Source organism: Mesocricetus auratus, unplaced genomic scaffold (assembly GCF_017639785.1).
Source record: "Mesocricetus auratus isolate SY011 unplaced genomic scaffold, BCM_Maur_2.0 Super-Scaffold_100038, whole genome shotgun sequence".
Taxonomy (NCBI): domain Eukaryota; kingdom Metazoa; phylum Chordata; class Mammalia; order Rodentia; family Cricetidae; genus Mesocricetus; species Mesocricetus auratus.
In genome coordinates this window covers 7239322-7254589 of record NW_024429216.1, presented here as the reverse complement: position 1 = coordinate 7254589, position 15268 = coordinate 7239322, and the positions used below count along the sequence as shown (strand labels likewise).

The 15268-nt window shown below is 45.4% G+C and overlaps 1 protein-coding gene across 1 annotated transcript; it reads right to left on the bottom strand.

Annotated features, from left to right (window-relative positions):
* Positions 1–7177: 7177 nt before the first annotated feature.
* On the bottom strand, positions 7178–14128 carry Leutx (leucine twenty homeobox). Its single transcript, XM_040734444.1, is given in 4 exon segments — positions 7178–7780; positions 7782–8858; positions 11582–11736; positions 14039–14128. Coding segments are annotated over 4 exon segments (1575 nt in total). The 5' UTR covers positions 14061–14128; the 3' UTR covers positions 7178–7459.
* Positions 14129–15268: the final 1140 nt, after the last annotated feature.

The following is a 15268-nucleotide window of genomic DNA, read 5'->3' as shown; positions in this document are numbered from 1 at the left end:
ATTGTCACTAAAAACCCTAACAACCATTTTAAATGTCATATTCTGTAGGTCTGAAGGCTTGAAGAATATGGTGTAACGCTAGTGAACATATTTATTAGTGAAGCTAAACTTGCAGAAATCCCAGAAGGCTACATCCCAGAACACTGGGAGTATTACCAGCATCCAATATCAAGACAGGTTGCCTGATCTTTCTCTGATTGTCCCAAACAGAATTATGAAAAACCCTGGCTATCCTCCAGACTGAACCTGAAAAGGGTAAAGGAGCAGGAAGCTTGAAGACTGACGAGTTCCCAGGGTGACAGACCCAGGTTTCAATATCCAACCCTTGAGAAGGAATTTATTGATTACTCTCCAAAAGCAACTCCTGACACCTCACACCTCACTTGTCTGAGGACAGCCTGTCCTCCCTAGCGGAAAGAAGTATAGTCTGTATTTTTACACTGAAAAAAAAAGACAGTCAGCTGTTTTGTTTCTGTCACTTCTCACATTTTTTGCAAGTCAATTGCTTGCACCTCCTGTTTACTCAATGAATATTATTTCCTTCTTGGGTGTCTGAGGAGTTGAAGACTAAATAGCATAGTTATAGTTTTCCCTGTTTACTAGAATCAGTAAAGAAACTCACTATAGATATATTAAGTGCAATAGGTTTAAAAGACATTAAAAGATAATCAAGTAGAAACCAGGAGAACATTGAGAAGAATCAATGAAACAAAGAGTTGGTTCTTTGAGAAAATCAACAAAATAGACAAACCTCTGTCAAAACTAACCAAAAGACAGAGAAAGCATGCTAATTAACAAAATCAGAAATGAAAAATGGGACATAACAACGGACTCTGAGGAAATCCAGAGAATCATCAGGGCATACTTTGAAAATCTATACTCCACAAAATTTGAGAATTTAAAGGAAATGGGCAATTTCCTGGATAGATATCACTTGCCAAAACTAAATCAAGAGCAGATAAACAATCTAAACAGACCTATAACCCTTAATGAAATAGAAGCAGTCATCAAAAGTCTCCCAAACAAAAAAAAGCCCAGGCCCAGATGGCCTCAGTGCAGAATTCTACCAGAAATACAAAGAAGAGCTAATTCCAATACTCCTCAAAGTATTCCACACAATAGAAGCAGGAGGCTCACTGCCAAACTCTTTTTACGAGGCTACAATTACCTTGATACCCAAGCCACACAAAGACACAACTAAGAAAGAAAACTATAGATCAATTTCCCTCATGAACATCGATGCAAAAATACTCAATAAAATACTCGCAAACCGGATTCAAGAACACATCAGAAAAATCATCCACCGTGATCAAGTAGGCTTCATCCCAGGAATGAAGGGATGGTCCAACATTAGAAAATCTATCAATATAATCTACCATATAAACAAACTGCGAAAGAAAAACCACATGATCATCTCACTAGATACTAAAAAAGCCTTTGACAAAATCCAGCACCCCTTCATGATAAAGGTCCTAGAGAGATCAGGGATAACAGGAACATACCTGAATATAATAAAAGCAATATACAGTAAACCAACAGCTAACATCAAACTAAATGGAGAGAAACTCAAAGCAATTCCTCTAAAATCAGGAACAAGACAAGACTGTCTACTCTCTCTATATCTCTTCAATATTGTACTTGAAGTTCTAGCTACAGCAATAAGACAACAAAAGGAGATAAAGGGGATGCAAATAGGAAAAGAAGAAGTCAAGCTTTCACTATTTGCAGATGATATGATAGTTTACATAAGTGACCCGAAAAACTCCGCAAGGGAACTCCTAGAGCTGATAAACACCTTCAGCAAAGTAGCAGGATACAAGGTAAACTCAAAAAAATCAGTGGCCCTATTATATACAGATGATGAAGTGACTGAGAAAGAAATCAGAGAAACCTCACCCTTTACAATAGCCATAAACAGCATCAAATATCTGGGGATAATGTTAACCAAGGAAGTGAAAGACCTGTATATCAAGAACTTGGAGTCTTTAAAGAAAGAAATCAAAGAGGATACCAGAAAATGGAAAGATCTCCCATGCTCTTGGATTGGTAGGATCAACATAATAAAAATGTCAATCTTGCCAAAAGCAGTATACAGATTCAATGCAATCCCTACCAGAATTCTGGCACAATTCTTCACAGACCTGGAAAGACCATTAATCAACTTGATATGGAAAAACAAAAGGCCCAGGATAGCCAAAACAACCCTATACAATAAAGGAACTTCAGGAGGCATCACCATACCTGACTTCAAGCTCTATTATAGAGCTATAGTCCTGAAAACAGCTTGGTATTGGCACAAAAATAGGCAGGTAGACCAATGGAACCGAATTGAAAACCCTGATTTGAACCCACACACCTATGAACACTTGATTTTTGACAAAGAAGCTAAAACTATACAATGGAAAAAAGAAATCATCTTCAACAAATGGTGCTGGAATAACTGGGTACTGGTATGCAGAAGACTGCAGATAGATTCATGTCTATCGCCCTGCACAAAACTTAAGTCCAAATGGATCAAAGATCTCAACATAAATCCAGCCACACTGAAACTTTTAGAAGAGAAAGTGGGAGATACTCTTCAATGAGTTGGTACAGGAGACCACTTCCTGAACATAACACCAGTGGCACAGACGCTGAGATCGACAATTAACAAATGGGACCTTCATGAAACTAAAAAGGTTCTGTAAGGCAAAGGACACAGTCAACAAGACAGAAAGGCAGCCCACAGAATGGGAAAAGATATTCATTAACCCCACATCTGACAGAGGGCTAATCTCTAAAATTTACAAAGAACTCAAGAAGCAAGTCTCCAAAACACCAAAGGATCCAATTAAAAGGTGGGGTACAGAACTAAACAGAGAATTCTCAATAGAGGAGGTTAAAATGGCCAAGAGACACTTAAGAAAGTGCTCAACATCCTTAGTCATCAGGGAAATGCAAATCAAAACAACTTTGAGATACCATCTTACTCCTGTCAGAATGGCTAAAATCAAAAACACTGAAGACAATTTATACTGGAGAGGATGTGGAGAGAGGGGAACACTCCTCTACTGCTGGTGGGAGTGCCAACTCATACAGCCACTTTGGAAAGCAGTATGGAGATTCCTCAGGAAAATGGGAATCAATCTACCACAAGACCCAGCCATTCCACTCTTAGGCATATATCCAAAGGAGGCAAATTCATACAACAAGGGCATCTGCTCCACTATGTTCACAGCAGCATTATTTGTAATAGCCAGAACCTGGAAGCAACCTAGATGCCCCTCAACTGAAGAGTGGATAGAGAAAATGTGGTACATTTACACAATGGAGAAAAAAATGGAATCTTGAAATTCGCAGGTAAATGGATAGTACTGGTAGGAACCATCCTGAGTGAGGTAACCCAGTCGCAAAAAGACAAACATGGTATGTACTCACTCATATATGGATTTTAGACATGGATCAGGAGAGTGCCAGTCTGCACTTCCACTGACAGAGAGTCTGGGAAACAGGAAAGAACCTAAAAGATATGCATGGTACCCAAGAGAAGAGAAATGAGGCAAGATCCTCTGAACAGATGGGGAACACGGCGAGGGGTGGGGAAGAGGGGGACCTGGGAAATAGAGAGGGGGAGAAGAGGAAGAGAGAGTAGGTTGTGGAGGAACAGGAAGGTTGGCTGGGGTGGTAGAATAGGGGGAAGAGGGAATCATAGGTTAGAAGACAGATCAGGCACCATTGTGACCTCTAGTGATCTAAACGGATGACACCAATTGGCAAGCTAAGCAATAGTGGAGAGACCACCTCGAATGACCATTCCTGATAATGAACTTGATGTCTATAACCATCCTGGAGCCTTCATCCAGTGACTGATGGAAGCAGAGGCAAACACCCACAGTTAAATACTGAACAGAACCCAAGGAACCCAGTGACAGAGAGAGAGGAGCGATGAGCAAATTGGCAAAGAATGGGCTGGCAAAACCAGCAGAGACAGCTGATCTTAACAGGGGAGAGCTCTTGGACCCCAGACCGACAGCGGGGAGGCCAGCATGGGGCCGATCCAGACCCCCTGAATGTGAGAGTCAGTGAGGAGGCCTGGGCTACCTATGGGGTCCTGAGCAGTGGATCAGTGTTTATCCCTCGAATACTAACAGACATCGTGTGTCCATAACACAAAGAGGATTGCTCTCTCTCTCTCTGCCTGGACTCTTAGGGAAGTGCCTGGACCTTACCCTGAATGAAATGACAGACTCTAGATATCCCCTATGTGGAAGGAATTGGCAATAGGGTGGGAGGATGGGGGGATGGTGGGGGGGTGCAGGAGGAGGGGAGGGAGAGGGAACTGGGATTGACATGGAAAACAAGCTATTTTAAATTAAAATACAATAAAAAAGATAACTTGATAATGCAAATTAGAATAGAAAGTAAATTAGGTAGAAGACTTTGGACTCATCAAAAAAGAATACATAATGGAGTATTTTCTTGGAATTTGTCATAATCTTATGGACTAGACATTGCCATGTATATATTGTATATAATTATTGTACTTATTATACAAAGTTTTTCTTATATTAGTTACAACCTTTTTTAATTTTAGACAAAAAAGGGAATATGTGGTGATATCTTGCTTGTACAAATACAGCCTGTCTGGGAGTCAGAGAATGGAGCTTGCCAGTAGCTAACCATACAGACGAATCTCCAAAAAACTTAAGAAACAGTTGATGTCTCTGAGCAATGGCTTACTGGCACCCTTCTTAACTCCCTTTCTCCCCCTTCTCTTAATCCTGCTAGCTGCACCCTGGCTTCTTGTCTAGATTTCTTCAACAACAGATTCAAAAGATTTCTGTTTTTGTTTGTTTTGTTTTGTTTTGTTTTTCCAGACAGGCTTTCTCTGTGTAACAGCCTTAGCTGTCCTGGAACTCGCTCTGTAGACCAGGCTGGCCTTGAACTCACAGAGATCCTCCTGCCTCTGCCTCTGCCTCCCTAGTGCTGGGATTAAGGGGTGAGCACCTCCACCACCCGGCCAGATTCAAAAGATGTCTAACCAGACTTTTGATCTGTCGCTATTACAGGATTACCAGAGCTAGAAGCCAGTGACTTCCGATTATACCCTGATGGCGAAGATCAAGTTTGTCCAAAGGACTTTGACACCTCAATTTATCAGGAAGTGGTCTAATGATAACTTCTGTGACTTGATTGTTTATCAATAAAAAGCAAAAAGTGGGGAGTGTAAGGCCCTTGAGTCACATGAGAGTCCAGGCACCTCCCCCAGGATCACCACCAGCCAGGTTCCACCCACAGAACATTCTAGCAACTTTAATGGCTGGACCCTGCCCCACTCTAAAGAGTAAAAAGCCCAACCTCTGGACTTGAAATCCCACCAATCTCCATCCTGGGAAGCTTCACCGTGAAAGGTTCCACCTCTCTCCCCAAGAAACTCTCCATAAGTCCTGCCTCCTGTTCAGGTCTCTGCTGCTTCCTGGCCAAGCAGAGGCAGCCATCCTCCTGGGCCTTTCCCTCCCAATAAATCTCTTGTGTGAGGTTTGTCGTGCAGTGTGATTTTGTGGTGTTGCTTAGCTCCCAACTGCCAGGATACCTTTCCATCCAAGCTGTAATGCTTACACTATTCCCTTTCAGATCTAGGTTTAGGATTCAGTCTCTCAGATAGAAGCTATAAATGTCAGGACCCTCAGAAACAAACTCCTTCCAGGAATAATGAATGGGTATTGGAGTCATGACTCAGTGGTGGAGCCCTGCCTAGAATCCCCCAGTGAGGGACTGGGGTGTGGCTCAGTGGTAGAGTCACTGCCTAGAATTCCCCAGTGAGGGGCTGGGGTGTGGCTCAGTGGTAGAGCCCTTGCCTAGAATCCCCCAGTGAGGGGCTGGGGTGTGGCTCAGTGGTAGAGCCCTTGCCTAGAATTCCCCAGTGAGAGGCTGGGGGTGTGGCTCAGTGGTGGAGCCCTGCCTAGAATCCCCCAGTGAGGGGCTGGGGTGTGGCTCAGTGGTAGAGCCCTTGCCTAGAATTCCCCAGTGAGAGGCTGGGGGTGTGGCTCAGTGGTAGAGCCCTTGCCTAGAATCCCCCAGTGAGGGGCTGGGGTGTGGCTCAGTGGTAGAGCCCTTGCCTAGAATTCCCCAGTGAGAGGCTGGGGGTGTGGCTCAGTGATACAGCCCCTGCCTAGAATCCCCCAGTGAGGGGCTGGGGTGTGGCTCAGTGGTAGAGCCCTTGCCTAGAATCCCCCAGTGAGGGGCTGGGGTGTGGCTCAGTGGTAGAGTCACTGCCTAGAACCCCCATGAGGAGCTATGTAGATGAAGTTTCTGTCCCACCTGCTGCCATAGCCATTTAGCCCCAAATAAACACACAGAGGTTCATATTAATTATAAACTGTTTGGCTGATGGCTCAGACTTATTTGGATAGCTCTCTCTTAATTATTAACCTGCTTCTATTAATATATGTATCTCCACTTGGTCTTGGCTCACCAGTGATGCCGGGTCCCTTTCTTCCTCAGCAGCTACATGGCATCTCTCTGGCGACTCTCTGTGTTCCTTTTCCCAGCCTTCTAGTGTGGCCACCCTGCCTATGCTTCCTGCCTGTTCATTGGCCGAAACAGCTTTATTCCTCAACCAATAAGAGAAACATTCATGGCATACAGAAGGACATCCCCCACCAGAGCTGGGGGTATGTATATCTCCATAGTAGTATATCCATGTCTAGCATGGTAGAGTCCTTGAACTTAAGCCTCAGCACAGGAAAAAAATAAACAGAATGCAAAAGTATCTTAGTTACTGTTTTATTGGAGCGGGGACACCACGACCAAGCAACTCTGATAAAAGGAAGCATTTGCTTGGGGCTAGCTTACAGCTTCATAGAGTTAGTCCATAGTCATCATAGCGGGAGCAGACAGGCAAGGTACCCGAGCACCTGCTGAGAGGCCTGCATCCTGACCCCCAGGCAGCAGGCAGAGAGAAACTAGAGCCGTGGGGCTTTTGAAACTTCAAAGCCCACCCTCCAAGGCTGCAGCTCCAACTTCCGCTAACTGGGGACCAAGCACCAAGTACTCAAACATGAGCCAATGGGGATCTTTTTTTTTCTTTTTTATTATTTTAATTTTAAATAATTGTTTTACATGTCAATCCCAGTTCCCCCTCCCTCCCCTCCTCCTGCACCCCCCACCATCCCCCCCAGCCTCCCACCCCATCGCCGTTTCCTTAATGGGGGTCATTTTAATGTAGCCACCAGAGCAGGTTTAATCAGTACATCTGTTTTCTACGCTTGAGTTAGCCAAGAAAAAAATTCTAGGAACTGTGCAGCACCTGCTCAGGCCTGTGGGATCACTACTACCCCTGCCCAGTTAAGTCCCTGAAGAGGCAGTTTGGGAACTCAGCCAGAAGAGCGTGAGAGCAGACTTTTGGTAATCTCCCCATGGAAAACTGGGAGCTTTGAATTTTCAGGTCTTTCCTCGAAGCTATAGATGGGTTTGTAGGTCAGTCAAGGCACCCCGGGTAGAGATACTTATCAAATTCTTGGGGGTTATTATCCCCAGGCAAGTCATAAATTCTCACAAATGTGTCTATGTCAAAGGGCATAGATGCCCAGGGAGGTTGGGCCAGCCCCAGGCTGCTTTGGTAGATGTCCAAAAGCTCGGAGTGCTCCACATACTTCCCTGCAGAGGCACCAGACTCTTCAGGTTGCATTGTTCCAAAATTCTTCCACGATTCCTGGTCACTGTTGTCTGAGATACCGGTACTCAGTAGCTGAGCATAGTCAGCCTTGGGTGCCAAAATCCCATCATCTTTCAGGGATTTCACCTGCTTGGATGACGCTCTTCTCACTTTCTTGGCCTGGTTGGACGATGCTTTTCTCACTCTCTTGGACTGGCTGGATGATGCACCCATCTCTCTCGGTGCCTGATTGGATGATACGCCCATCTCTCTCGGTGCCTGATTGGATGATGCGCCCATCTCTCTCGGTGCCTGATTGGATGATGCGCCCATCTCTCTCGGTGCCTGATTGGATGATGCGCCCATCTCTCTCGGTGCCTGATTGGATGATGCGCCCATCTCTCTCGGTGCCTGGCTGGATGATGCGCCCATCTCTCTCGGTGCCTGGCTGGATGATGCGCCCATCTCTCTCTGTGCCTGATTGGATGATGCAGCCCATCTCTCTCGGTGCCTGATTGGGTGATACAGTCATCTCTCTCTGTGCCTGATTGGGTGATACAGTCATCTCTCTCGGTGCCTGATTGGATGATGCACCCATCTCTCTCGGTGCCTGGCTGGATGATGCACCCATCTCTCTCGGTGCCTGATTGGATGATGCACCCATCTCTCTCTGTGCCTGATTGGATGATGCACCCATCTCTCTCTGTGCCTGATTGGGTGATACAGTCATCTCTCTCTGTGCCTGATTGGGTGATACAGTCATCTCTCTCTTGGCCTGGTCGGATGGTGCACCCATCTCTATCATGGACTGCTTGGATGACACTCTTCTCACCCCCTTGGTCTTGTTGGATGATGATTTTTTCACTCTCTTGACCTGGTTGGGTGGCGCATCCATCTCTCTTGGTGCCTGGTTGGATGATGATTTTTTCACTCTCTTGGCCTGGCTGGATGATGCACCCATCTCTCTCTTGGCCTGGCTGGATGATGCACCCATCTCTCTCTGTGCCTGGTTGGATGATGATTTTTTCACTCTCTTGACCTGGTTGGGTGATGCACCCATCTCTGTCTTGGCCTGGCTGGATGATGCACCCATCTCTCTAGTAGCCTGCTTGGATGATGCTCTTCTCACTACCTTGACCTGATTGGATGCTGCCAGAGATGAACTCCACTGATGGTTTTGCTGCTGTATCTGAAGTTTGTCTCGTTGATTTCTAAACCACATCTGAGAATAAGAAAGGATGGTTTTGGATCTTTTTTAAAAACCAATTCATCTTTTTATATAAATTTTATTAAAATTGGAAACAATCTTATTTCACATATCAATCCCAGTTCCCTCTCTTTCCCATCCTCTCATGCCCCATTAATCCCTTATTCCATCCCCCATCCACTTTTTTAAAAGATACTTTAACATATACATTATATATCAGAGTATAGCTTTCCTTAGTTATGATAGAAGATAAGTTATTTTTATATATGTATATATATATACACACACACATATATATAAAGACGTTAGACTCAAAAAGATAGGATAGATAAAATACTTTCTTTAAATCTTACCAAATGTTAATGAACTAAATATTGTAACTATAGTTCTTACTTGATAACTGTTCTGTTAAATATAATTTGACTATGTTACAGTTAAAACCTTTCTTTTTATTTAGACAGAAAAGAGGAGATGATGGGGGAAGTCCTTCTGTGTATATGTTTGTCTTATTGGTTTATTAAATAAAGCACTGTTGGCCTATAGGGAAGCAAGATAGGTGGGACTAGGAGTCGAGGAGGATTCTGGGAAACAGAGGCACAGTCATTCACAGTGTAGGACACGAGAGAAGAGGTCTGGACCCTTTCTCCAGTGAGAGAAGACCATGTGGAAACACTCAGATTAGCAGTTATGGGTTAATAATTAAGTCAGAGGTAGCCAATAAGAAATCAAGCAGACATTTAACAGCTTCATAATTAATAAGGTGTTTCATGTGCTATTTGGGGGCTGAGACAGCTGCGGGACCCAGGCAGCAGGCAGGAAGACTACAAATATATTGGGTTTTTTGACCCAAGGTTTTTCTGTGCTGTCCTGGAACTCCTCTGTAGACCAGGATGTCCTAGAATTCACAGAGATCCACCTGCTTCCACCTCCTGGGTGCTGGGATTAAAGGTGTGCACCACCATGCCTGGTTTTATATTCTTATTTTTAATTATGTTTCTGTCCACATGACTGCAATGTTCATGGAGACCAGAAGAGATCATTAGATCCCCTCAACCTGGAGTTACAGGTAGATGTGTGCCACTATATAGGTGCTGGGAATTAAACCCACATCTGTTGCAGGAGAAGCCAGTGCTCTTAACCACTAAACCATGTGTTCAGACTCAGAAATTCATCTCTTATTTAGGTTTTTTTTTGAGACAGCATGAATAGATTCTGTGCCAGGAATAGAACTCAAGTCTTTGTGCACTCAAGGCAATCACTCTACCAACTGAACCCATTACTGTTAACCTGACAGCATGTTAATAACGGGACTAGTCCAAAGGAGAAATGCACAATCCTCAGGAATGGGGTGTGGGCATGAGAAAGCTAGTTACTAATATCCTCAGCCTTGTCTAAATGTGTTCTTTCTAGCCTGGAAGGTAGGTGGTGTGGGACTCTTAGTGGTAACCCTAGATCACAAGACACTAAGACAGTTCAGACTGTCAAGGACAATCTTCTGGGCCATAAGTGGTGGCACACACTTGTGAGCCCAGCACTTTCAAGGTGGAGGCAGGAAGGTTAGAAGTTCAAGGTCACCCTTAGCTATGTAAGTTTGAGGCCAGCCTGGGCTAAATTTGTGTGGGGGGGGGTTTATCAACACAACACAAGAGAATAAAGAAACCCACCCCTTTAAGAAAGAGTCTTATTTAGCCCTGTGACCTGGGGCCAGAAAGGCTTGGGTTCAAACTATGGATCTTGTATTTATAATCTTCTAGGAGAGTCTTAGTGTACTACAATAAAATGTGTGGCCATGAAATAAAGCCACCCAGTGTCTAGCATCCATGCCTGGGCAATACCACTGTCAATGAACAGGAACTGTTAAAAACGTTGAAGGAGGCCAGGCAGCGGTTGTGCACGCCTTTAATCCCAGCACTCGGAAGGCAGAGACAGGCGGATCTCTGTGAGTTCAAGACCAACCCTAGTCTACAGAGCGAGTTCCAGGACAGGCTCCAAAGCTACAGAGAAACCCCTAACACTGATGGTACAAAACATATTGAAGGTGAGGCAAGGGGCCCTCATCTTTAATCCTGGTACTCAGGAGGCAGAAGCAGAAGTAACTGTAAATTCTGGGCCAGCCTGACCCACAGAGCAAGTTCAGTGAAACCCTGTCTCCAGAATAAAGCAATATCAATTCCTGCTTTAAAATCAGGCATGGGATGGCACGTGCCTGCAATCCCAGCACTTAAGAAAGTAAACGATCCAGAGATCGAGACTGGCGTTAGATATAAGACATGTTCTTTCACCAAACCAAAAGGGTCAGGCGGTGGCTGCACACGCCTTTAATCCCAGCGCTGGAGAGGCAGGGGCAGATGGGTCTCTGTGAGTTCAAGGCCAGCCTGGTCTACAGAGCGAGTTCTAGGACAGCCTCCAAAACAATACAGAGTTCCAGGACAGCTAGGGCTACATGGAGAAACCCTGTCTCAGGAAAACAAAAGCAAACAGAACACTGGAAAGGAGGGAGGGGATGCAACCGGAGGATGGTTCAGTGGTTAGGAGCACTTGCTGCTCTTGCAGAGGACTCCGGTTCTACTCCCCACACCACCAGCTGTGACTCTGGCTCCGTGGGATATGACAGCCTCTCTGGCCTCCTCAGGCAGCAGGGACACACATGCAAACAAGCGGGCAGGCATGTAAAATAAGCAACCTCAAAGCTTTAAATGACAATGGCAAAGCCCTTCTGGGTTGGCCCATATACAAACCTTCACGACCACGTCCTTCAGCTGGAGCCTTGAAGCAAGTTCCTGGATCCCCTCCTTCGATGGGCACATGTTGTTGTTGAAGGCTTCTTGGAGTACCTTGATCTGTTCCAGGCTGAATATGGTGCAATACTGGTGGTCATGCAGCGGCTGTCCTGCTGAACAGAGAGGTGGGAACACTTTTGTTTTAAAATGTTTGGTTTGGTTGCTTGTTTTTCAAGACGTATATAGCTCTGGCTGTCCTAGAACTCGCTCTGTAGACCAGGCTGGCCTCAAACTTACAGAGATCCACCTGCCTCTGCCCCTCCCCCTGCCCCTCCCCCTGCCTCCCAAGTGTTGGGATTAAAAGTAAGTATCACCACCACTAGGAACATTTTAAAAATTCTTAAATTACAAGGCTGGCGGTGGTGGTGCACGCCTTTAATCCCAGCACTTGGGAGGCAGAGGCAGGCGGATCTCTGTGAGTTCGAGGCCGGGCTGGACCACAGCCTCCAAAACAATACAGAGAAACCCTGTCTTGTAAAAACCAAGAAAACAAAAACAACAAAAAAAATTCCAAAAACGGAATTCAGGTCACAGGCTTGGTGGCAACACATTTACTCACAAGCTATCTTGACCCTTTTATTTTTAAATATCCCAGGGTGGGCACAGCACAGTAATACATGCCAATAACCACAGCACTTGGGAGGCTGAGGCAGTCATCTCGAAGTTTATGACCAATAATCAAAAGGAAACGTACGTAGTCAGCATCTCTAGCCATCAGGAAAATACAAATAAGAACAAACAATGACAGGCTGGAGAAACCGCTCCGTGGTTAGTGAAAGGGGTAAATTCAACTCAAGGGTGCACTTCTAACAATTTAGAAATAAAGGGACCAGACCCTCACTCAGCCCCCTGCTTTAGCAGCCATGACAGGCTACAGAAAAGACACGTAGGCCTCTGACACAAGGAAACTCCAGATCCTCTGGCCTCCCAGAGTCTAGGGCCAAAACTGAACACAAAGAGAGTCCAGACCCCACCTCAGCCTCCTAGATGCTTGATTCCTGGGAACTGTTTGGCCACAAAAGAAACTCTAGGGGGAACCAAAACCTCCCCTGTAGTCTCCAGGATATAGTTCTGAAAACTATTGGTGTCTACGTGCAACAGGCCACCTGCAAGTAACAAGACAATGCCATAGAAACCACAGAATGGTCCCTCTCAACACCAGCCAATAAAAATAATTGGTACACAGGTATTTCATGCCAAAATATGACTTTGAGAAATTCTCCTGATTGTTCCCAAATGTCAACCAATCATAAACCAACCTGTACCTACTGATGTAATCCTGTGACTTTTGTCATTCAAACCTAACAGTAGACAGGGAACTTCACTCCCTCTGGAGGCTGCTGTGTCAGCTAGCCAGACGGGGTCCCTGTCATGGTTGGATGAACAACCATTAAACCATGCATTTGCAGTTTGGTGGGTCTTCCTGGTGGTCTCTGGGGACTTTGCAACTTGGGCACAACAGTTAGCAATACCTACTTGCTCTTACAGAGGACCAGAGTTCAGTTCCCAGCCCTGACTGGTGACTCACACTCTCTGCCTTTTTCCAGCCTTCATAGGCACCTGCACTCACGCACACACTTAGGCACAGACATGCATATTAATATCATTTAAAAATAATAAAACCTGGGCCTGGAGAGAGGCAAGCACTCTAGCATCTGAGCTACTTGCTGCTTGTGCAGAGGACCCCAGTTTGGTTCCCAGCACTGAAATGGTGGCTCATGACTATCTATAGCTCCGGTTGAAGAAGTTGTGATGTATTCACAACGCAGACACAGGTGCAAGCAAGCACTCTATACAACCTCCTGACAGCTCCTCTTGGCTGTCAACCTGGCTACATCTGGAGTTAACTAAAACCCAAGCAGCTGGGCACACCTGTGAGGGATTTTTTAACTAGATTCTTAGAGACCCACCCTAAATCTGAATCATTTGAGGTTAGAAAACCCATCCTGGCCAGGCAGTGGTGGGGCACCTTTAATTCCAGCACTCAGGAGCCAGAGGCAGGCGGGTCTCTGTGAATTTGAGGCCAACCTGGTGTACAGAGTGAGTTCTAGGACAGCAAAGTTCCATACTGAGACTCTGCCTCTGTTTTGTTTTGATTTGAGACAGACCCACTGTAGTCCTGGCTGACCTGGAACTCAGGGGTCTGCCTGCCTCTGCTTCCCAAGCACTGGGATTAAAGGTGTGTGCCACCAGGACCAGCTAATGAGAGAGAGAGAGAGAGAGAGAGAGAGAGAGAGAGAGAGAGAGAGAGAGAGAGAGAGAAGAGGCGAGCACAAATGCCGATGCCGATGAGGGGGGAAGGGTCTCTCTACACTATCAGTGGAAGTGTAAATCAGTGTGGCCACTAGGAAGCAGTATGGAACTCCTCAGAACATGAGGGTGATTACTGGGTAGTTCATCTGTACCATTCCTCACCACAGGCCAAAGGGATGGACATCAGAATGCTGGAGGGTTCTCTGAATATCCTGCTGACTGTGGTCGTATTCACAGAGGCAGGAGATGCAATCAGCTTAGGTGTCCACCAGTGAGTCCGTGGATGAAGGAAATGATTACATTGGATAAAACTGGGAAGTTTTATTTGGGCACATGTGCAGGCAACTGAGTTGAACAGGAGGCCATTCCGTTAAGCTAAATAAGCTGGACTCGCAAAAACACCAATTCTCTCAGAAGAGAGAAACTAAAAATAAGAAAATAGAGAAAATAAAAATAATAACTAAACTGGGTGATGGTGGTGTGCTCCTTTAATCCCAGCACTTGGGGGGAGCGAGGGGGGTATCTCTGTGAGTTCAAGACCATCCTGGTCTAAAGAGTGAGTTCCAGGACAGCCTCCAAAGCCACAGAGAAACCCTGCCTCAAAAAAACAAACAAAAAACCCCTAGACTAAAAATAAAGATAAGTAAGTGGGGCATGATGGCAGCCCTTGGGGAGTGGGCAGAGACAGGAGGGTCAGGAGCGTTGGTCTATAGAGTGAGTTCCAGAAGAGCCAGGACCACATAGAGAAACCCTGTCTCAAAAAACAAAACAAAAACAAAAACGGGGGGAGGAGGAGAGAGAGAGAGAGAGAGAGAGAGAGAGAGAGAGAGAGAGAGAGAGAGAGAGAGAGAGAGAGAGAGAGAGAGAGAGCACCAGAGGCAGAGAAAAAGGTGAAAGGTGACTTGGAGACCACAGTAGGGGACTAATACGATCCAATGTGTATAAAAATATGAGAATCGTTATTTTGTTAATACACACTAATGGATAATACAATCGTTTTCAGTTGTAGAGCAGGAGATAGAAAAATATATTTTTTAAGTAAACGTATTTTTAAAATATTCGATGGGATTGTAGCAATGGTTCTGTCGTTAAGAGCACTTGCTGCACTTTCAGAGAACTCAGTTCCGTTCCCAGCAGGGTCCACGACCGCCTGTAACTCTAAGGACACCGGAATAGATCACACTCCCCTCTTGCAAAGGAGTCCAGTTTGGTTCCCAGCACCCACGACCTCCGGCTCACAAGGGATCCCTCACCCTCTTCTGGCCTCCAGGGATGCTCGAAATCACCCCACACACACACACACAATACTTGTGATTCATTAAATGTTTGAACAGAAGGCAGGAGGGGCGTGCAGGGTTCGGGAGTTAGCACACGCAATACCATGGGTTCTAC